Genomic DNA, 22,772 nt, shown 5'->3' with positions numbered 1-22,772 from the left:
AAAGTTCTCAATGTCTCGTTTTAAATGTCAGGGCCCTCGGAAGTCTACCAATGAAGTGTGGAGATACATTGAGCCTCGTAAATGGGTGTAACACAGTGATTTATTTGCATGGCTAGCCCGATGCCGAAGCACCACTATTGAAAAAGCTGTTGGTAGCATCGGCTAACTAGCGCCAGATTTTGGAGTGCAGGGGACAAGCCGAGATGGGCTATGAGACATACGTTCACACTCGGTATCATGTTTCAATACACTTTAGGTCAATATCACCCCCGAATTCTCCTTTAAGGTCTGTTTATTATGATATGGTTTGTCATGTGTTAAAAGAAGGGTTCGTGAAGTATAAGAGATGAATGGGTAGGGAGATCATGGACGCAAAACCTTCAGTAGAATGTATGATTAAATTTAATTATATTATTTACTTTTCTCGCGAACCGTTCAACACAGCAATTATCGGCTAACATCGTTTAAGCTGAGAAAAAGCTCTTTCATGTGATACTTGTGATGTCTGTGTGATGATGAGTAGGCTACTTCGCAAGTAGTTCAACTGAGAAGAATGGGTGAATTTGGACGCACTTTCTTTCTTGCGCTGTCACTTTCTCCACTGCGTAAAAGACTAAATTCATTTGCACTGTGAATGCTAAGATTATTTTGATAGGCCACAGGCTAAATAAAAATCGTTATTAGTAGGACGCAAAGCAGAATATTGAAAGATGGGGGCATCTGGAGTAAAGAGTACAATATTTGCCTCTCAAATGTACTTGAGTAAAGTCATGAGTACTCCCCAAAATTGATACTCGAGTAAAGTACAGATCCCTCAAAATTGTACTCAAGTACTGTACTCAAGTAAATGTACTCCGTTACTGTCCGGCTCTGGATATGTCAAATAAATGCATCGGTATTTTGGCATTCAACGGCGCATTTGAAGGAGGCTGCTTGCGAGACCGTATGAAATAGTCATTCTTAAAGGGACACCAGGCAACGTTTTCGTGTTAATTAATCATCTTCGTAAGTCGGTATATGGTTAAATGACTCATTACGGGGCGAATGAAGGCTCTCTCGCCCGCCCCTACTGCCTGTAGGAAGAATATCCCACTTGCAAGTTCGGTGTATCCTACCCGCCGACCTTCTGTCTCACAAAGTCTCAGACATCTGAGAAGCAGGATCAGTTTACATCCTGCATCCCCAGCACAGAGGCAGGCTAACGAAATGCTAGCGATTGTTGCAAACGTGTGTATAATGGCAGAGCCAGCGAAGCCAGAGAGGGCTCGCACACGTATGGACACGTACAGACGGTAGGGGGAGCTTCGTAGAGAAAAAGCATCAGGCTTGCCTGGTATCCCTTTAAACCATGCATTACTAAAACCTAGCATAGCCTTCACGCATTTGCACTCGTCTATTATTTGAACTCATTGGCAAAGTGAAACTAACTTCACCAAGGTGTCAGTCAACGAAGACAGTTATATGCAGTTACTTTGTCGCAATGTTAAAAAAATAAACGTGCAAAATACTGAATTAAGCTTTGCGCGGGTGAATAACGAGCTTTACGCCATGCGCTGGAGCCCAAAATACAGCCCTGTTACTTATATTAAATATCTAGGAAATCAAATATCTTTCAGAACCTTTCTCTTTGTATGTCGTTCCATCTATTGTGTGTGTAAACAAGAGGTAAAGGCAAAAATGAGAGAAACAGAGAGAGAGATTGCAGTAGGCCTAGATTTACCTCACTTTGAATGTCTGAAACCTCTTTAGCAAACTGTGTGGTCATGGTCTCCGGCATCAGATGATAAATGCTTGATGTGTTGTCCTTCTTCTCCTCTTTGTACTTGATCTTTGTAAGAACAAAAAAAAATGTCATATATGGAAGACAGATTCACCACTTTGGCTGAATAATTAGCTTGTTTATAACTTTACAACTACACTTTCTGAAGTCATCAACTGAAGGTTTTAATAGAGAACTAAGATATTTTAAAACCATTAGTATCAGCTTTCTTTGGGGTCTCTTGATAGTAATTTTAAAACTGAATGTTGATCTATGTGCTTCAGGGTGTTGGGTGTATGACCCCAATCAAACCATTGCCCGGTCCTTCCTTTCTTCACAGACTATCTTGTGGTGACCCCAAAAAAGCCACTAGTTATATATGTGGTGAGTGCACAGGACTGGACATGGGATCAGTAATGCTCTTAGGGGGTTAAATAGTAGCAGTCTCTGTGTTGACATTCATTTGTCCAGCTGGATTAAAGCAAAGCCTGCCTGCAGACCCCCCATGGTGTGCCGCACCCCCCACCCCCTCTCCCTCACCCCAGGGAGCTCAGCACAGCCAGGGCACTGAGGCACCAGGCAGCCTGGGCACAGGACTCCTGGGGACACCATGGGCAAGGCTTCAACTCACAAAGGGACCAAATATTAACCACGTACTAATATCCGGATATTACGGGAAGTATTAATACAGTGTGACTCCCTCCGTTATCCCTAAGCGCTGATATTCTGCACTGTATACCCAACTGAACTATAAAGCTGCTTATCAGCTTTGCGGAACCTGCTAACCAGGAGGTCTGACTCTAGATTGTTGCTATAAAAAAGAGCTACTCCAGTATGCTGAGCTCACCTGGCAGCAGGAGGTGTGACTCTAGATTCTTGCTATAAAAAAGAGCTACTCCAGTATGCTGAGCTCACCTGGCAGCAGGAGCAGATTAGTGGAATCAGCTACTAGCAGGAAGAGAGAGACAAGTAGCCTCAGACTTCCTGAAGTTCTGACCATGCTGTTAGAGAAAAGTAACTGTGGGGAAGTTTGATATAACAGAGTTCTGACCATGCTGTTAGAGGAAAGTATCTGTGGGGAAGTTTGATATAACAGTTAAGTGTGCCACACCTGGGCCAAATCTGCCTAAGAATTAGCTGCTACCTGGGCTAGCATGCATTAGCGATACTGTATATTAGGCCCATCAGATCAGGGAATATACAAGACATCTTTCCAGTGTGGGCTAAAGCTTGGGCCTGTGACATGATCTCACTCTGCTGGTGGCTGGGAGAATCAGTTGCTATCATAGCTAGAATTAGAACTAGTGTTTGCACTAGCTAGCATGCATTAGCAATGGAATAAGAACTAGTGATAGAACCATTAGAATATAAATGCATCTTTGCATTCCAGACTGTTGCCTGTGACTGTAGCTTTACCTCACTGAGTAGCTCGGAGACCTGTTTGGCATGCAAGGTTTCCAGCGTTTCAGGAAGAAGGGAATACAGGCAGCTGTTCACACCCTTCTTGCCTGCCTCTTTGTACTTTCTCTGAAACCGATAGCAACAGGAAAAACACAACGTTCCAGGAAATGTACAACAGCTTAACGGTTAGGGTCATATATATATATATATATATATATATATCTACAGTTAGGGTCATAGATATATATATATCTACAGTTAGGGTGGTCAAAGTGCGTGTCAGATAATTCAGAATCATGGAAACCTTTGGGAATCTAGTCAAAGAACCATTTGCATATGGCTAAACAAATGCCATCAAGGCTTCAGTCATAGAGTTAAAGGTAGATTCCCAAATGTTTATATTTTCGACATACTTAGGACATTTAACAATCAGTACATTTGTCTGATTAAAATGTTCCATATGTGACTGTATTATACAGTATATATATATATACACTGTATAATAGTCACATATGGAACATTTTAATATATGCATCTGTGATTATATATATATATATATATATACATGGATTTTCCAGAATCACAATGTTTTAGTTCATTTGAAATCATATGAAGTGATTGGTTATTATAAGTACACTGTGGGCGTACCTCATTGGTCAGTTCAGCGATGGCTTTAGCGAACTGGATGTCTGTGGTGTCGGCTAGCTGTGAGTAGACACTGTTGGAGATGCTCTTTTTACCACTCTCTTTGTACTTGTTCTGAGAGGGGTGGACAGAGAGAGTGTGTTATACACTGACCACACAGTCAGCCATCTTTACTGGAATGACACACCATGCACACCACACACACCACACACACACCATACACAATCCCCCTCCGAAAAGTGTGTGGGATATATATATGGTAAAGAACTACTGCAAAAATAGCAATAGGATGCTGATTAAGAGCTCTGCATATGCATGTGTGTGTGAGTGATAAAGAGCTCTGCATATGCATGTGTGTGTGTGTGTGTGTGTGTGTGTGTGATAAAGAGCTCTGCATATGCATGTGTGTGTGTGTGTGTGTGTGTGTGTGTGTGTGTGTGTGATAAAGAGCTCTGCATATGCATGTGTGTGTGTGCGTATGTGATAAAGAGCTCTGCATATGCATAGTGTGTGTGTGTTCTCAGTAATCTGAGGCAGCAGGGGCCTAGTCTGAATGTGTCACACTGTGGTGGAGGTGTGTGTGTGTCATAGCTGTCAACACTGAGCATTGAAAATAAGGGAGATTTCCCGGGTTTCTCACGCAGAATACGGGAAAATGTCAACATTCGTCCCCCAATGTTGGAAGGGTTGCAGAATTAGTCCGTTTCGCAATTGCAAGCTTGTGCATTGGTCAGCTAATAATGTAGCCAACAAAGTACTTTATTTACACCTAACAACAGCCTATAATAATTTGGTCAACTATACAGCCCTAACAAGGCTAAAGTTCTGTAATCGATGTCCTGTGTGCTGTCATTCTCTCTTCCAAGTAGGCCTAGCCTAGTGCGGTAGGGCAAGGGGGTAGCAACAGGACAATAGCACAGAGACAGGGCCGATCGTCAAGCTAATGTTATGAGATTGTTAAAATACGGGATATTTTACGGGAAAATATTAAAACGGGAAGACAGCGGGAAAAAAGTTAAAATACGTGAGAAACCCGGAAAAAACGGGAGGGTTGACCGCTATGGTGTGTGTGAGTGTGTGATCAACATGACAGGTGTGTATGTGTGTGTATGTTTGTGTGTGTGAGTAAATGACCTGGATTGACCAGGTCATAGGGCACCACTGGTCAGTCACTGGATTGACCAGGTCAAAGGGCACCACTGGTCAGTCACTGGATGGCATCTGGCATGGCCTCACCTCACTCAGCATCTCGGTCATCTCCCGAGCGAACTGGATCTCGGCCGTGTCGGCCAGCTGGGAGTACAGGGAGGAGCACGTGCCTCTCCGGCCCTCTTTGTACTTGACCTGCGAGGGGAGAGGTGCTGTTAGTTAACTGTGTGTGCGTGTGCGTGTGTGAGTGTGCGTGTGCGTGTGCGTGTGTGAGCCTGTGTAGTATCTCTTTGTGTGATAGTCATGTCCTGTTTAATGTGTGATAGTAATGTCCTGTTTATAGTAATGTCCTGTTTAATGTGCGATAGTCATGTCCTGTTTAATGTGTGATAGTAATGTCCTGTTTAATGTGTGATAGTAATGTCCTGTGTAATGTGTGATAGTCATGCCCTGTGTGTGTGATAGTCATGTGCTGTTTAATGTGTGATAGTAATATCCTGTTTATAGTCATGTCCTGTGTAATGTGTGATAGTAATGTCCTGTTTATAGTAATGTCCTGTTTAATGTGTGATAGTAATGTCCTGTTTAATGTGTGATAGTAATGTCCTGTTTATAGTAATGTCCTGTTTAATGTATGATAGTAATGTCCTGTGTAATGTGTGATAGTCATGTCCTGTTTAATGTATGATAGTAATGTCCTGTTTATAGTAATGTCCTGTTTAATGTGTGATAGTCATGTCCTGTTTAATGTATGATAGTAATGTCCTGTTTAATGTATGATAGTAATGTCCTGTTTATAGTCATGTGCTGTTTAATGTGTGATAGTAATGTCCTGTGTAATGTGTGATAGTAATGTCCTGTTTATAGTAATGTCCTGTTTAATGTGTGATAGTAATGTCCTGTTTAATGTGTGATAGTCATGTCCTATGTAATGTGTGATAGGTATGTCCTGTTTAATGTATGATAGTCATGTCCTGTTTAATGTGTGATAGTAATGTCCTGTGTAATGTGTGATAGTCATGTCCTATGTAATGTGTGATAGGTATGTCCTGTTTAATGTGTGATAGTAATGTCCTCTTTATAGTAATGTCCTGTATAATGTATGATAGTAATGTCCTGTTTAATGTGTGATAGTCATGTCCTATGTAATGTGTGATAGGTATGTCCTGTTTAATGTGTGATAGTAATGTCCTCTTTATAGTAATGTCCTGTATAATGTATGATAGTAATGTCCTGTTTAATGTGTGATAGTCATGTCCTGTTTAATGTGTGATAGTAGTAATGTCCTGTTTAATGTATGATAGTAATGTCCTGTTTAATGTATGATAGTAATGTCCTGTTTATAGTCATGTGCTGTTTAATGTGTGATAGTAATGTCCTGTGTAATGTGTGATAGTAATGTCCTGTTTATAGTAATGTCCTGTTTAATGTGTGATAGTAATGTCCTGTTTAATGTGTGATAGTCATGTCCTATGTAATGTGTGATAGGTATGTCCTGTTTAATGTATGATAGTCATGTCCTGTTTAATGTGTGATAGTAATGTCCTGTGTAATGTGTGATAGTAATGTCCTGTTTAATGTGTGATAGTAATGTCCTGTTTATAGTAATGTCCTGTTTAATGTGTGATAGTAATGTCCTCTTTATAGTAATGTCCTGTATAATGTATGATAGTAATGTCCTGTTTAATGTGTGATAGTCATGTCCTATGTAATGTGTGATAGGTATGTCCTGTTTAATGTGTGATAGTAATGTCCTCTTTATAGTAATGTCCTGTATAATGTATGATAGTAATGTCCTGTTTAATGTGTGATAGTCATGTCCTGTTTAATGTGTGATAGTAGTAATGTCCTGTTTAATGTGTGATAGTAATGTCCTGTTTAATGTGTGATAGTAATGTCCTGTGTAATGTGTGATAGTCATGTGTTGTGCTTGGCGTCTGCCTGTGTTAGTGAATGTACCTCGCTCAGTAGCTGGGACACCTCTTTGGCGTGCTGGATCTCATTGGTTTCTGGCATGTGGGCATATAGAGACGTGCTGGCTTCTTTCTTGCCAGCCTCTTTGTACTTCGTCTGGAAGACAACCAACATAATTTCAGCATCATCAGCACTGCATCATTTAAAGGATGAGACTGTTTCAAATGTAAGAAACCTGTATGTCCACCATCACCTGCTCAATGAAATAGCATGAGAGAGCATGCCAGGGTCACAAACACACAACACAACAGGACTGCACTACACCTTCAGTTACAAGCTTCTTCAGCATTAAACATTACACCTTCAGATACAAGCTTCTCTTACATTAAGAATATCTGTTTCTGAACAGTTCCACTGGTTCCGACTGTCAGATCGTCACACAGATTCACACATATCTGGATCTCATGGATGTGTGTTTGTGTGTGTGTGTGTGTGCTGGATAACAGCATGTCAGATACCTCACTCTGCAGCTCAGAGACCTCTCTGACGTGTTGCGTGTGTGTGTGTGTCACATACCTCACTCTGCAGCTCAGAGGCTTCTCTGGCGTGTTGGGTCTCTAACGTCTCTGGCAGAACAGAGTAGAGAGACGTGGACGCCTCCTTCTTCCCCTCCTCTCGGTACTTGTTCTGGAGGCAGGAGGTGGTAAGACTTGGCTTATAATATATGATATTAGAATGGGCTAATAGGATTGTGAATACATGGCTTATAATATATGATATTAGAATGGGCTAATAGGATTGTGAATACATGGCTTATAATATATGATATTAGAATGGGCTAATAGGATTGTGAATACATGGATTATAATATATGATATTAGAATGGGCTAATAGGATTGTGAATACATGGATTATAATATATGATATTAGAATGGGCTAATAGGATTGTGAATACATGGCTTATAATATATGATATTAGAATGGGCTAATAGGATTGTGAATACATGGATTATAATATATGATATTAGAATGGGCTAATAGGATTGTGAATACATGGATTATAATATATAATAGAATGGGCTAATAGGATTGTGAATACATGGCTTATAATATATGATATTAGAATGGGCTAATAGGATTGTGAATACATGGATTATAATATATGATATTAGAATGGGCTAATAGGATTGTGAATACATGGATTATAATATATGATATTAGAATGGGCTAATAGGATTGTGAATACATGGATTATAATATATAATAGAATGGGCTAATAGGATTGTGAATACATGGCTTATAATATATGATATTAGAATGGGCTAATAGGATTGTGAATACATGGCTTATAATATATAATATTAGAATGGGCTAATAGGATTGTGAATACATGGCTTATAATATAAGTATAAGTATATATACTCTTTTGATCCCGTGAGGGAAATTTGGTCTCTGCATTTATCCCAATCCGTGAATTAGTGAAACACACTCAGCACACATTGAACACACAGTGAGGTGAAGCACACACTAAATCCCGGCGCAGTGAGCTGCCTGCAACAACAGCGGCCACGGCTGCCCCAAAATATATGATATTATAATATATGATAATATAATGGGCTAATAGCATTATGAATACATGGCTTATAATATATGATATTACAATGGGCTAATAGCATATAGCATTATGAATACATGACGCACACAGCTACACATGTTTACCACTGCTACTTTTGATCAGCTAATTAATTTGCAAAGCCAAATTCAGGCACTTCTTGTTACATTAATAACAACATGACCGATTTTCTTCATATTTCCCTTTTAAAATAACTATGTATTAGGGTTGTGTAATGGTATGGCCTTTGATATTGATTAACAACAACAAAAACATCAACAAAAACATAAACATACTGACATTGTCATTATATACAACAACAAATACAGCTCATATATTGTGTGTGTGTGTGTGTGTGTGTGTACGTCATCATAGAAATATGATGTTTGTGTGAGATGCGTCCTGATGCTGTTTGATCATCAGGCAGATGCAGTGTGTGTGTGTGTACAGATAAAGTGTGTGTGTTTCTGATAAAAAGCTGTTGGTATTTGAGCTCAACAGACAGTCAGATTACAAATGTGTAGGTTTCCCATTAACACAGTCAGATTACAAACGTGTTGGTTGCCCACACACAAACACACACTGAATATATGACCATTAGCTGAATTAGACAGTCTTGGTATTGTATTGTACAGAATCCCAGAGACACAAATGTGTTTAATGGAAGACTCTACTGGTCCAGGACTCATCTTAGACACGTGTGTGTTGTAGGTGGGAGTGTGTGTTGTAGGTGGGAGTGTGTGTTGTAGGTGGGAGTGTGTGTTGTAGGTGGGAGTGTGTGTTGTAGGTGGGAGTGTGTGTTGTCTTACGTCACTCTGCAGGTGGGAGTGTGTGTTGTAGGTGGGAGTGTGTGTTGTAGGTGGGAGTGTGTGTTGTAGGTGGGAGTGTGTGTTGTCTTACGTCACTCTGCAGGTGGGAGTGTGTGTTGTAGGTGGGAGTGTGTGTTGTAGGTGGGAGTGTGTGTTGTCTTATGTCACTCTGCAGGTGGGAGTGTGTGTTGTAGGTGGGAGTGTGTGTTGTCTTATGTCACTCTGCAGGTGGGAGTGTGTGTTGTCTTACGTCACTCTGCAGGTGGGAGTGTGTGTTGTCTTATGTCACTCTGCAGTTGGGAGTGTGTGTTGTAGGTGGGAGTGTGTGTTGTAGGTGGGAGTGTGTGTTGTAGGTGGGAGTGTGTGTTGTCTTACGTCACTCTGCAGTTGGGAGTGTGTGTTGTAGGTGGGAGTGTGTGTTGTAGGTGGGAGTGTGTGTTGTAGGTGGGAGTGTGTGTTGTCTTATGTCACTCTGCAGGTGGGAGTGTGTGTTGTAGGTGGGAGTGTGTGTTGTAGGTGGGAGTGTGTGTTGTAGGTGGGAGTGTGTGTTGTAGGTGGGAGTGTGTGTTGTAGGTGGGAGTGTGTGTTGTAGGTGGGAGTGTGTGTTGTCTTACGTCACTCTGCAGTTGGGAGTGTGTGTTGTAGGTGGGAGTGTGTGTTGTAGGTGGGAGTGTGTGTTGTAGGTGGGAGTGTGTGTTGTAGGTGGGAGTGTGTGTTGTAGGTGGGAGTGTGTGTTGTAGGTGGGAGTGTGTGTTGTCTTACGTCACTCTGCAGGTGGGAGTGTGTGTTGTAGGTGGGAGTGTGTGTTGTAGGTGGGAGTGTGTGTTGTCTTACGTCACTCTGCAGGTGGGAGTGTGTGTTGTAGGTGGGAGTGTGTGTTGTAGGTGGGAGTGTGTGTTGTCTTATGTCACTCTGCAGTTGGGAGTGTGTGTTGTAGGTGGGAGTGTGTGTTGTAGGTGGGAGTGTGTGTTGTCTTACGTCACTCTGCAGTTGGGAGTGTGTGTTGTCTTACGTCACTCTGCAGTTGGGAGTGTGTGTTGTAGGTGGGAGTGTGTGTTGTAGGTGGGAGTGTGTGTTGTAGGTGGGAGTGTGTGTTGTCTTACGTCACTCTGCAGTTGGGAGTGTGTGTTGTAGGTGGGAGTGTGTGTTGTCTTACGTCACTCTGCAGTTGGGAGTGTGTGTTGTAGGTGGGAGTGTGTGTTGTAGGTGGGAGTGTGTGTTGTCTTATGTCACTCTGCAGTTGGGAGTGTGTGTTGTAGGTGGGAGTGTGTGTTGTAGGTGGGAGTGTGTGTTGTAGGTGGGAGTGTGTGTTGTAGGTGGGAGTGTGTGTTGTAGGTGGGAGTGTGTGTTGTCTTACGTCACTCTGCAGGTGGGAGTGTGTGTTGTAGGTGGGAGTGTGTGTTGTAGGTGGGAGTGTGTGTTGTAGGTGGGAGTGTGTGTTGTAGGTGGGAGTGTGTGTTGTCTTACGTCACTCTGCAGTTGGGAGTGCTCCTTGGCCAGCTGCGTCTCGGTGGTCTCTGGCAGCAGTGCGTAGAGGGAGCTGGTGATCTCACTCTTCCCCACCTCACGGTACTTAATCTACAGAGACAACGGCACACAATGAGCCCTGCCTCTGCTGTGTGTGTGTGTGTGTGTCACATCCGTTTCCACCACCACTTTTGTCATGTGTGTGTGTGTGTGTGTGTGTGTGTCACACACTGCGTTCACCACTCAGAAATCTCCCTAAGCTACACATGCGGGAATCTAACCTGGAGCGGCCCAGAACGATTCCTGAAGATTACGAAAGACGGCAATGACGGATTAGTCACAGTGAGACAGTGTGTGTGTGGAACGCTTTCATTTTGTCTTCACTAATTAGACACCAGTAGTCTCCGGGGCATGATGTGATTCATAACTTCTGTTTCAACTTCATAACTTTATATACACCACTGAGAACACTCATGTTCTACACAACACTCATGTTCTACACAACGCTCATGTTCTACACACAACGCTCATGTTCTACACAATGCTCATGTTCTACCACACAGTGCTCATGTTCTACACACAACTCAAGCTGAAATCTTTTCATAATCTGTGTTTGAACAAGCCCACATGGTCGTGACTAACTGCCAGGGCATAAAACAAGGCAAATGTATATATAAAATGCCTTATCTCGTGTATCTCCCTGTGTGTGTGTGTGTGTGTGATGTATAAAATGCCTTAACTTACAACAAATGTTCAAATCCGTTATATCCATATAATTATGTCATTTCAACCTGGTACACATCTGAATTCTAGTACTGCCAGAGAACTTTTTTGTCAGAGTTTTGAAAACCTGAGAAACTGTAACCTGTGTGTGTGTTTAGTGACATGTCTCTGGACGTGTGTATCTCCCTGTGTGTGTGTGTGTGTGTGTGTGTGTGTGTGTGTGTGTGTGTGCGTGTGTGTGTGTGTGTACCTCGCTGCGCAGCTGCTCGGCCTCCCTGGCGTGCTGGGTCTGCATGGTGTCCGGCATCACGTGGTAGAGAGAGACGGTTGCGTCCTTCATGCCCTCCTCCTTATACTTACTCTGACACAGTAAAGAGCAACAGCCCTCTTCAGCACCAGGACAAACAACAACTACTCGCATTTATTGATTACTTGATTGATTGATTGATTGATTGATTGGATAAAAGTGTCAGCTAAATAAATCAATAATCAAAGTGACTTTCAGAGACCAAGTGCAAACATGGCCACTGCTTATTGTCTTTATTACAGTAAGGGGATCCGACTCTCTCTTAAGTAGGAAAGCCATGGCAGGACGTTAGTAGGGTCAACAGAAACAGAAAGCCATGGCAGGACATTCCCAAGAGCCTAACAGGTCAAACTAAAGCCCATCATGTAACTGGGATCCTGATCATCCACATTACCCTGGAGAGCACACACACACACACACACACACACATGCGTGCACACACACACGCACACATACACACACATGCGCACACACTGATCATCCACATTACCCTGGAGAGCACACACACACACACACACACACACACACACACACACATGCGTGCACACACACACAAACACACATGCTTGCGCACACACACGCACACATACACACACACACACATGCGTGCACACACACACAAACACACATGCTTGCGCACACACACAAACACACATGCTTGCGCACACACACGCACACACTGATCATCCACATTAACCTCCTACTGCTCCAACACTGACAAGTGCACTGAGCTGTGGCATGGCCTCGCCATGTGTGTGTGTGTGTGTGTGTGTGTTCGCGTGTATGTGTGCTTGCGTGTGTGTTTGGGTTCATGTGTTTGTGTGTGTTTTCATGTGTGTGTATGTGCGTGTGTGTGTGTGTATGTGTCTGTGTGTGTTTGTGTTTATGTGTGTGCGTGCGTGTGAGTGTGTGTTTGTGTGAGATGGCCTCGTCATGTTTTTTTTTTACTCAGACAAAGAAAGGTTTGGAAAGGGGGATGGGTTCATCTGACAACTTCTGTGTGACGCTTTAGAGATAGGAGACAGGCCTACTTTGTGTGTGTGTGTGTGTCTGTATGTCAGTGTGTGTTTGTGTGTGAATGCAGCGTATATGCAGCGTGTATTATCTAGTGTTGACAACACAGGAATGTGGTGTGTGTGTGTGTGTGTGTGTGTGTGTGTGTGTGTGTGTGTGTGTGTGTATGCCAGAGTGTGAATGTGGTATGGGCGTGAAGAACCTTTGGGACCCTTGACAATTAGTAGACCTTATTCCTCTCTAAACATCGCTGGAGTCTGGTAACGCAAACGACAGCTGACAGACCGCTCATCTGGAATAACCCAGGCCAGTGCTAAGGCATGTGTGTGTGTGTGTGTGTGTGTGTGTGTGTGTGTGTTTTAACCCAGGCCAGTGCTAAGGCATGCGTGTCAGGGACAGGGTCCTGACAAGCCTGAGGCTTCCAAGAGGACCCTAGACCATTGAACAGGACACTAGGCCATTGTCACTAACTACCTGGTGATGACATGACAGCCTGTCAGTCAGGGTTGATTGAATGTGAGTACATTGACGTATGCTGAGGTAAGGTAAAGTTGTTTTGTTGCACAATATTAATATAGGTGAAAGGCATCAATTTGGCATGTACAGTAAGTGATGTCACTGTGACATCACTGTCTTTTTCTCAGGCTGGGCTGATTGACCAGGAGAGCCACAGTACTAAAGCACATTCTTGGGTTGCCCAACAAGTTTTCCAATGATGCTGTCAGACACACACTCACCTCAGACACACACACACACACACACACACACACACACACACACACACACACACACACACACACACACACCTCAGACACAGACACACACACACACACTCACCCTAGACACACACACACACACACACACTCACCTCAGACACACACACACACACGCACACACCTCAGACACACACACACACACACACACACACACACACACACGCACTCACCTCAAACTCACACACACGCACTCACCACAGACACACACACACACACACACACACACACACACACACACACACCTCAGACACAGACACACACACACACACTCACCCTAGACACACACACACACACACACACTCACCTCAGACACACACACACACACGCACACACACACACACACACACACACACACACACACACACACACACGCACTCACCTCAAACTCACACACACGCACTCACCACAGACACACACACACACACACTCACCTCAGACACGAGAGTGCCCATGTGCTTGGCATGCTGGATCACAGGCGTGTCGGGACCAACCCTGCACTGCCACTTGGTCTTTTCATACTCCTCCTTATACTTGACCTACACACACACACAGACACACACAGACAGAGAAGGTCTCACAGCATAGGCACCCTCACAAATGGGCATGTTTGCTCTAGATAGAGAGATATGGATGCAGTCAGCTGTGTGATGGCCGAGCTTTTTACTTTTCTCAGACAAGAAAAGCGCTCAAGAGGAGAATAGTTTTGCACCAGAAAAAGTAAAACTTTTGCACCAGGTAAAGCCTCTACCCTGAAGTGAGTTAGCTGCCAATGAAGTTGCAAAAGGCCAGTCTGGTGGCAGAGCGGCCGGGGAGGAGGGGCCACTCATATTTACTTTTAGCTCAAGATAAGAGTTTAGCTGTCTAGTTAAAGTGTGATTAAGCACAGTTTGACGCTTACCTGGACACCACATGTCTACATATGAACTGAGTGCTTCAAAACTGTTTCATTAGGAAACAGACTCAAAGCGACGTCAGTAGTACACTGAGCTGCAAGTGCCACTTCTATCAACCAAAGGCCACGATCACTTTACGATGGCAGTCTGATGCCTCTGTCCAGACGGCACATGATTGTGTATTGATGAACCTCTGGACCAACAAAGCCAGTCCAGCAAAGATAAAGAATATCTGGACCAACAAAACCAGTCCAGCAAATATAAAGAATATCTGGACCAACAAAACCAGTCCAGCAAATATAAAGCCAGTTGTGCCGCAGCCATGACAGGTCTGACCGGAGCCGTATATAGAGTCTCTGGATTGGGCTTATTCCCTCAGCCTCAACACAGTAGTGAAAACATCCAATAATAAAGGGTTCAAAAGAGCTTTTGTCGCAAATATCACATATTGATCAAAAATATTTACTCTGAACATACGTGCCAAAACCCACTAATGTAGATGACTAATGTATCCCCTATGACTAATGTCCCCCTATGACTAATGTACCCCCCATGACTAATGTACCCTCTATGACTAATGTCCCCCTATGACTAATGTCCCCCCTATGTACCCTCTATGACTAATGTCCCCCCCTATGATTAATGTACCCTCTATGACTAATGTCCCCCCTATGATTAATGTACCCTCTATGACTAATGTCCCCCTATGACTAATGTCCCCCTATGTACCCTCTATGACTAATGTCCCCCCCATGTATCCCCTATGACTAATGTCCCCCTATGTACCCTCTATGACTAATGTCCCCCCTATGTACGTACCCTCTATGACTAATGTATCCCATATGACTAATGTATTATGACTTTGAATATGAGCACTGCAACAGCGAGCTTTCTTCACATGGCAACTAGAGGTCATACCAACATTCTCTACCCGGCTGCCTCTTGGTTTGAGGCGAACCCAATTGAGCATCTGATTTGGTTATTACAGGAAATGAAAGCAACATGGTCTTATCCCTAATACACAGTTAATTAAAGTGAATTAAAGTATCCGCAGTGCATTTAATATGCACACAAACACAGAGAAGAGCATTAAAACACTAAGACTCATAATCACTCAGTCTCATAATTTAACTGTCTTTTGTAAATAGGGCAAATTGAATACACAGAATAAAGTCTAACTGATGCCCACTGGACTAGATATGGAGATCCTTCCATGCAGAGTAACAGAGATTAGCTTCCTATTCTCTCTTTAGCTTCTCGTGCAGCTGGAGATTAAACACCCCCTTCCCCAGTCCTCAGAACCCTCAGAAGACGTCTCTAACTCTCAGTCCACCAATCCAGCTCAATTAGTCATGCTGGCAAAACACAGCAAGCTCATCGCTAGTTTTCTATTTCTAAACCTATTAAAGGATTTCTCTCCCCTCCCCTGAAAATCCAACACAGGTGGCGCCAGCTCATTAACCACCACCACCACCACCACCACAACCTTACAGTAACCAGCGGCATCGACACCAGCAAACCCGGCCGTCTGGGCAAAGCTGCTGAATCGCGTGTCATCTGCAGCTTAGGAGCGGCGGGCGCCAAACTCACATCACTCAGGATCACGCTGCACCTCCTGGCGTGTGCTAGGGTGGGGTCATCGTACAGGGGCTTCGGAGGGGCCTGAGGAGGAAGAAAAGGTGGCCAGCGTTACCCTGAAGGCCCAGAGCCACGACGACAGAGGGCCAAGGTCATAAGGAGGTCAACTGAGACAGAACACACAACACATGGTAGCTCACCTCAGCCTCCTCCTTCACAATACTCTTTGCCCTCGTACGCACTCGGACCTCTGTCTCCTCAGCAGTTACTCCAGAACTCTTTTCCGTCGTACGCACTCGGACCTCTGTCTCCTCAGCAGTTACTCCAGAACTCTTTTCCGTCGTACGCACTCGGACCTCTGTCTCCTCAGCAGTTACTCCAGAACTCTTTTCCGTCGTACGCACTCGGAGCTCCGTCTCCTCAGCAGTTACTCCAGAACTCTTTTCCGTCGTACGCACTCGGACCTCCGTCTCCTCAGCAGTTACTCCAGAAGTCTTTTCCGTCGTACGCACTCGGAGCTCCGTCTCCTCAGCAGTTACTCCACAACTTTCCATGTCGATGTCCATGCTGAGCAAAATGCAGAGTGGCCGCTTTTAACCGCACAGTCCTGGGCTGGATTGCTGTACCCAAGTGAGAGCCTGAGCCTCGTTCCTGTGTGCTACGACTGACCACTTGTCCTGTACGACTCCCGCTCACTCACTCCTTATCAAGTCCAAGCTCCCGATTTAGACCCCTACTTGGGTCTTTATCGCCCCGATGCTATGCCAGTGAGGCAGCGTGCTGGACGCTAGCGTGGGGTCAGGAGCGCTGGCGCACACAGGAAGGAATGTCTGCTGTCCCGTCCTGCTCTCTGCGGAATGCCCTTTGTGTAGCTCCGCTCCAAAAGAGTAGCAGGTCCACTCTAACACTCTAACGCTTCTGTGCAAAGTGTTTCCTCTGACCGCTGAGTTGCTCGGCCCGATGACCAAGGGTCATGTCCAGTCATTGCCAGCACTTGCCCTACCTGTGTGTGTGTGTGTGTGTGTGTATGGTGACACACTTGCCCTACCTGTGTGTGTGTGTGTGTGTGTATGGTGACACACTTGCCCTACCTTTGATATCAACTGCAGCATTAATTAACTGCAGCATCTATCATATGGTATGACGCATTGCAGAGAGTTCCTCTCATGGTAATATAGCAAAAGTAAGACATCAATTAGATCTGTAAGACATCAATTAGATCTGTGTTGTGCACTGTGGTTAGTTCACACCTTTAACTACTTCAGGATAGGCAACATGTGATCTATAGAGGGAGTTGTATTATCTATTGAGGTAGTACAAAAGATCGCAGCGCTCTATAATCTTTGGTAGTATTGCTACCTAAAGTTTCCTTTGCAATGTAGCTTGAATGTTAATCATCATTTTGTAAGTCGCTTTGGATAACAAGTGTCTACTGGATGAACAAATGCAAAAGTGGTTGGAAATCCAACCATCTCACTGTTCTCACAGGCGAAGCTACAGAGCTACAGAGCTACCATCTTACTGTTCTCACAGGCGAAGCTACAGAGCTACCATCTTACTGTTCTCACAGGCGAAGCTACAGAGCTACACTGCTATACTGTTACCATCTTACTGTTCTCACAGGCGAAGCTACAGAGCTACCATCTTACTGTTCTCACAGGCGAAGCTACAGAGCTACACTGCTATACTGTTACCATCTTACTGTTCTCACAGCCAAAGCTACAGAGCTACACTGCTACTTTCCTCTGTCCTCACTGCTAACACCCAACAGGATTAGATGCGTGCAATCCGGGTGAATGTCAACAAAAGCAGTCATTTGGTCACTTTGAGCAGCCTTGGTAAGCCTCACCTGGCCAGTAATTTGGTCACCTTGAGCAGCCTTGGATAAGGAGAGGAGAGGAGAGGAGGAGAGTGAGGAGGAGTGCCCAGGAGAGCAGGTACAGGTGAGTTGGCATGAGGAGGACGGGCAGATATGGTCTTTATTCCTGGGGTGCTATGAGTAAACCAAGACGCCTCAAAAGAACATTTCAATTGGCGCAAAAAGACTGGCAGTTGGAGCAAGTGAAAAATCCAAGATAGAGTCTATATTCCTTGAAATCCACAATCTCCTGTTCAGACATGGCTTATGTGTTGATTTGTTAAGTGTGTTAACGGAGCTTAATGCTATTAGATAAAGTGGGCTTGACATGGCCTACAGTGATACTTATAGCAAGTGATACTAGAGGAGCTCTTGGGTGGCGTGTACTGTTTACTGCCACAACTAAGCAATCCCCATTCATATGGCTATGCCTGTCCAGCAGGGGGGAAAGACAGAAGGATGGAAAGAAAGAAAGAAAGAAAAGAAAGAAAGAAAGAAAAGAAAGAAAGAAGGAAAGACCTGCTGATTTGTTGCTGTAATGCAGTAGAGGTTGCCATGGGAACACATATCTCTACCTCATGCGGGCTGCATCCCAGTGATCAGTAGAGGTTGCCATGGGAACACATATCTCTACCTCATGCGGGCTGCATCCCAGTGATCAGTAGAGGTTGCCATGGGAACACATATCTCTACCTCATGCGGGCTGCATCCCAGTGATCAGTAGAGGTTGCCATGGGAACACATATCTCTACCTCATGCGGGCTGCATCCCAGTGATCAGTAGAGGTTGCCATGGGAATACATATCTCTACCTCATGCGGGCTGCATCCCAGTGATCAGTAGAGATTGCCATGGGAACACATATCTCTACCTCATGCGGGCTGCATCCCAGTGATCAGTAGAGATTGCCATGGGAACACGTCAGTGATCAGTAGAGGTTGCCATGGGAACACATATCTCTACCTCATGCGGGCTGCATCCCAGTGATCAGTAGAGATTGCCATGGGAACACGTCAGTGATCAGTAGAGGTTGCCATGGGAACACATCCATCTCTACCTCATGCGGGCTGCATCCCAGTGATCAGTAGAGATTGCCATGGGAACACATCAGTGATCAGTAGAGATTGCCATGGGAACACATCAGTCATCAGTAGAGGTTGCCATGGGAACACATCAGTGATCAGTAGAGATTGTCACACAAAGCTGTAGCACACTGAAGGAAGTGAAAAAGATGAGGAGAGAGCCCACAGCATCATCCATGACTCCACCCAGCCTACTCCACCACACCATCCATCATACATGACTCTACCCAGCCTACTCCACCCACCACACCATCCATCATACATGACTCTACCCAGCCTACTCCACCCACCACACCATCAATCATACATGACTCCACCCAGCCTACTCCACCACAGCATCATATATGACTTTACTACTCCAACCACTCCCGTACAACGGCCTCACTCTCTTAGATGAGATGGGAGAAGGTCCCAAAGGCAATGCTGAACATTCATGTCCACCCACACAGACTCTCAGTGGTAGAGTTACACTGTCAGTGCTCAAAAACCGAACTGTGCGGCTCTCTCTTTCACTGTCACTCAAAACCTCTCATAGAGCTTCTCCCGAAACTACCCAAAGCCCTGATCAGTGGGATACACTTCTCTGAATCTACTGAGCGATTAAGCACTAAAACATAAGCAGACTAATGGTAAAGTGTACAGTTTCAACAGTAAAGGCATCTAAAAATAAAATATACATCCAGTATATTTTGGGGCCAAAAGAGAACAAAAGTCACTTCTGGGTGAACAGGATTAGACACAATCACTCTGGATGGCTTTATGTGTGCGTTGGCTCTGTTGTAATTGTAATAAGCTACACAAGAATGAAAACAATGCAAAGATGGCAAAATGGCAACTGTAGAAGAAGGCAGTTGGACATTTCTTCTCTCATCAGTAATGATAATAGTCAGCCATCACATCACACTGCATACAAAACAAGAACATAAATAAGAACAATGATGACATTTTATTAGACATGCCACTATTGATGAAGTCATTAGATATGAATTCCTTCTTCTGATCCTTTTTCCCAAACTCATTTCAGAATTGTACAATGTAGATCTATTGTTATTGTTGTAATTTGCTTTGGACAAAAAGCATCTGTTCAAAACATAAACATACATTAAACATAGATCTAAAGCCAGACAGTTGGAACCTTCAATTAGCACCATTCGGCTGAAGTGCCCTTGAGCAAGGCACCTAACCCCTCACTGCTCCCCGAGCGCCGCTGTGGTTGCAGGCAGCTTCACTGCGCCGGGATTAGTGTGTGCTTCACCTCACTGTGTGCTGTGTTTCACTAATTGACGGATTGGGTTAAATGCAGAGACCAAATTTCCCTCACGGGATCAAAAAAGTATATACTTATACTTATATACTATACATTCTAATCACATATTTGCGACCGCACTCCTCAGAGGAGAGCAGAGTTGTTATTGTGTTGACTGCGTGTTGATGAAAAACTTGTTCACTACTCCTCCTCAATTCTCTGCTAGTTCCTCAGAGACCTTCAGAAAGGGGGAGGAGGGAGCTCCTCACAGCATGATGTCATTATAAAGGAGGACAACAAAAACAACAGCAACAACAATAACAACATCATTCTGTGGCGCCACACACCACAGAGAAACTAGTCGTCAAACGCAGGCAGGCTGTTTACGACGTAAAGGTCGCCACATTACTCTTCCTGCCATTCAGACTTCACAGACCAGCACGCTACAAGCAAATCACTTCCCGCTGCCTGGTCTCTGTGTGCCTCTTAATGAGAAACAGGAGGATCACGCCGCTGCATCAGCCGGCACACTCAGCAGTGAGGCCTCAGCAGTGTCATGCCGCTCAGGACCCACAAGGCGTCTCTCTGGCTTTCCTCTCACCTCGTTTTGAGTTTAAATAAACTACCCAGATAGAAACAGGGTGGGTCTGTTAACAACCATGTCTATTTACAAATTGGTTAGCGCCCTTCACCTGAGTTCAGACCATAGAAGAGTCTAGCTCTGTTAGCATGACCCAGACCATAGAAGAGTCTAGCTCTGTTAGCATGACCCAGACCATAGAAGAGTCTAGCTCTGTTAGCATGACCCATAGGAGAGTCTAGCTCTGTTAGCATCAACCAATGCAGGAGAGTCTAGCTCCGTTAGCATGCATGACCCAGTGCAGGAGTGCTGGGCTCTGTGCTGGAGGTTTGGGGTGAGATTAGGGGACGTGGGGACGGTACCAGTGCACCCATCCATGACATCCTTGGCGAGGGGAGCGTGCCAACAGGATTTGTGTTAGCCGTTAGCAGACCCTCAAATGCTGGCTAAATCAGGCGGCCATCTGGCCTCCATGCTCACTCAACCATTCAGACGTGGGGGGGGGGGGGGGAGTAAACAACACCACAAGGATATCAACCAATCAGAAACCACACAACAAAAATTACACATCAAGTGAAAGGTCCTTTTTGGACGGCTCAGCTAACATCAAGCTTTTATCACTGAGGCTAGAAGATGTTTTAGCACAGAACCTAAATGACAGGTGCCACTGTCACCCTGATCTTGACCCCAAGACAGACGAGATGTCCCATGTCATAAACTCCTTTCTTTCTTTCGGCCGTATTTTTTTACACTCATTCTGCCTGCAGTTTTTAAGATGACAACAACGTCTTGTGTTTAATCTCTCACCTTTCAAGCTAGGAAGAGAGAGCGGTCACTCCACCTGGCCTCCAACCTGGGTCTCCGGGGCACTAAACCTGCAGATTGACCGCAACACCAAAAAGCTGCTAAAGCAGTCAGAGGCTCAGAGTGCATACTCAGAGTGCATACTCAACCGTATTGACTGCCCTTCGGGAGGAGTGCCCATGTGTTTCACACACACTGACATTCTGCATGTCACAACTGCAGGTGAGCTAGGGAAGAAGCATTCACAGTACACCTCTGAAATATCTAATACCACCAATAATGTCTATACTTGTGACATGACAGGATTATTTTAATGCAGTGGTCCCCAAACTTTTTCTTCTGAGGGCCAGCTCACTATGCCTGGCACTAAGACAGGGCCAGAGACTCGGAGTATATCAGTAACCATAAATAGCTTAGTGTGATATAGCTTAGTTTGATCAACAACAATCTACCTTAGTTGAATATTCCATTACATTTAATCATAGGCTACTGCAATTTAATACCATTGTTAGCTGTGTTTATGTTGCCATCATGCCATATCAGTGTAAAATGTAGCTCAAATGAAATTAAATGAATACTAATAAAAAGACTTTAGCATTCCCAAAAGTATTAGCAGGGAGTCCCAAAAGTATATCTTATTTAAAATGAACTCTGAACTCTGTGTCTTTGCATACACAGCTCAAGTTGTGAACAAGCAATATCCTACAAATAATTTAAAGTTCTCAAACTATGAGAATTTTATGAAGTGCTGGCAAAAACATCTGGAATGACCACCATTCTAACTTTCACTAACCTGAACTTTGTGAATTGTGAATTTGGATGAACATTTGACCGAGTGAATAAAAAATAGAAATAGTTATCCCAGGAAGTCCCAGAAATATGACTTGAATAGAAGTTAGTTAGTTATTAACAATGAATTGATGAACTTTTAGAATACTTTGAGCATTGATGCAGTCAGCATAGGCATTGTTTGCAGGTAGGCCCACATTTCATTCCGTTTTCGATGGTAAACGCGAAACAGCGCCAAGACAATTACCAGTGGACAAAAAGAGTATTACACGTGTACTGTTAAGACCCGCCATAGAGAATGAATGGGGGAAATTACGGATGTTATAGTTTGACGATGTCGTACTCCCCTGCGGGCCAGATGCTATAT

At 44.2% G+C, this 22,772-nt stretch overlaps 1 protein-coding gene across 9 annotated transcripts in view; it reads right to left on the bottom strand.

Annotated features, from left to right (window-relative positions):
- Window positions 1-16,746, bottom strand: part of LOC121688529 (nebulette-like) — an 83,602-nt gene extending 66,856 nt beyond the window's left edge. For 3 of the 9 annotated variants that reach the window (XM_042068167.1, XM_042068172.1, XM_042068174.1), the window contains exons 1-11: window positions 16,248-16,744; window positions 16,060-16,131; window positions 14,008-14,112; window positions 11,730-11,840; window positions 10,757-10,867; window positions 7,445-7,555; window positions 6,914-7,024; window positions 5,042-5,149; window positions 3,809-3,919; window positions 3,176-3,286; window positions 1,721-1,828 (exon numbers count right to left, since the gene is read on the bottom strand). In XM_042068167.1, the coding sequence (XP_041924101.1) occupies window positions 1,721-1,828; window positions 3,176-3,286; window positions 3,809-3,919; window positions 5,042-5,149; window positions 6,914-7,024; window positions 7,445-7,555; window positions 10,757-10,867; window positions 11,730-11,840; window positions 14,008-14,112; window positions 16,060-16,131; window positions 16,248-16,613 (1,425 nt within the window). In that variant the 5' untranslated portion in view covers window positions 16,614-16,744. Of the gene's footprint in view, window positions 1-1,720; window positions 1,829-3,175; window positions 3,287-3,808; window positions 3,920-5,041; window positions 5,150-6,913; window positions 7,025-7,444; window positions 7,556-10,756; window positions 10,868-11,729; window positions 11,841-14,007; window positions 14,113-16,059; window positions 16,132-16,247 lie in introns of all 9 variants that reach the window. The other 6 variants (XM_042068173.1, XM_042068175.1, XM_042068169.1 and 3 more) reach the window with 5 other exon arrangements.
- Window positions 16,747-22,772: the final 6,026 nt, after the last annotated feature.

This window comes from Alosa sapidissima, chromosome 17, assembly GCF_018492685.1.
Source record: "Alosa sapidissima isolate fAloSap1 chromosome 17, fAloSap1.pri, whole genome shotgun sequence".
Taxonomy (NCBI): Eukaryota; Metazoa; Chordata; class Actinopteri; order Clupeiformes; family Clupeidae; genus Alosa; species Alosa sapidissima.
Note: the sequence above shows the minus strand (reverse complement) of the source record. Positions and strands in the feature narration are given on the sequence as shown.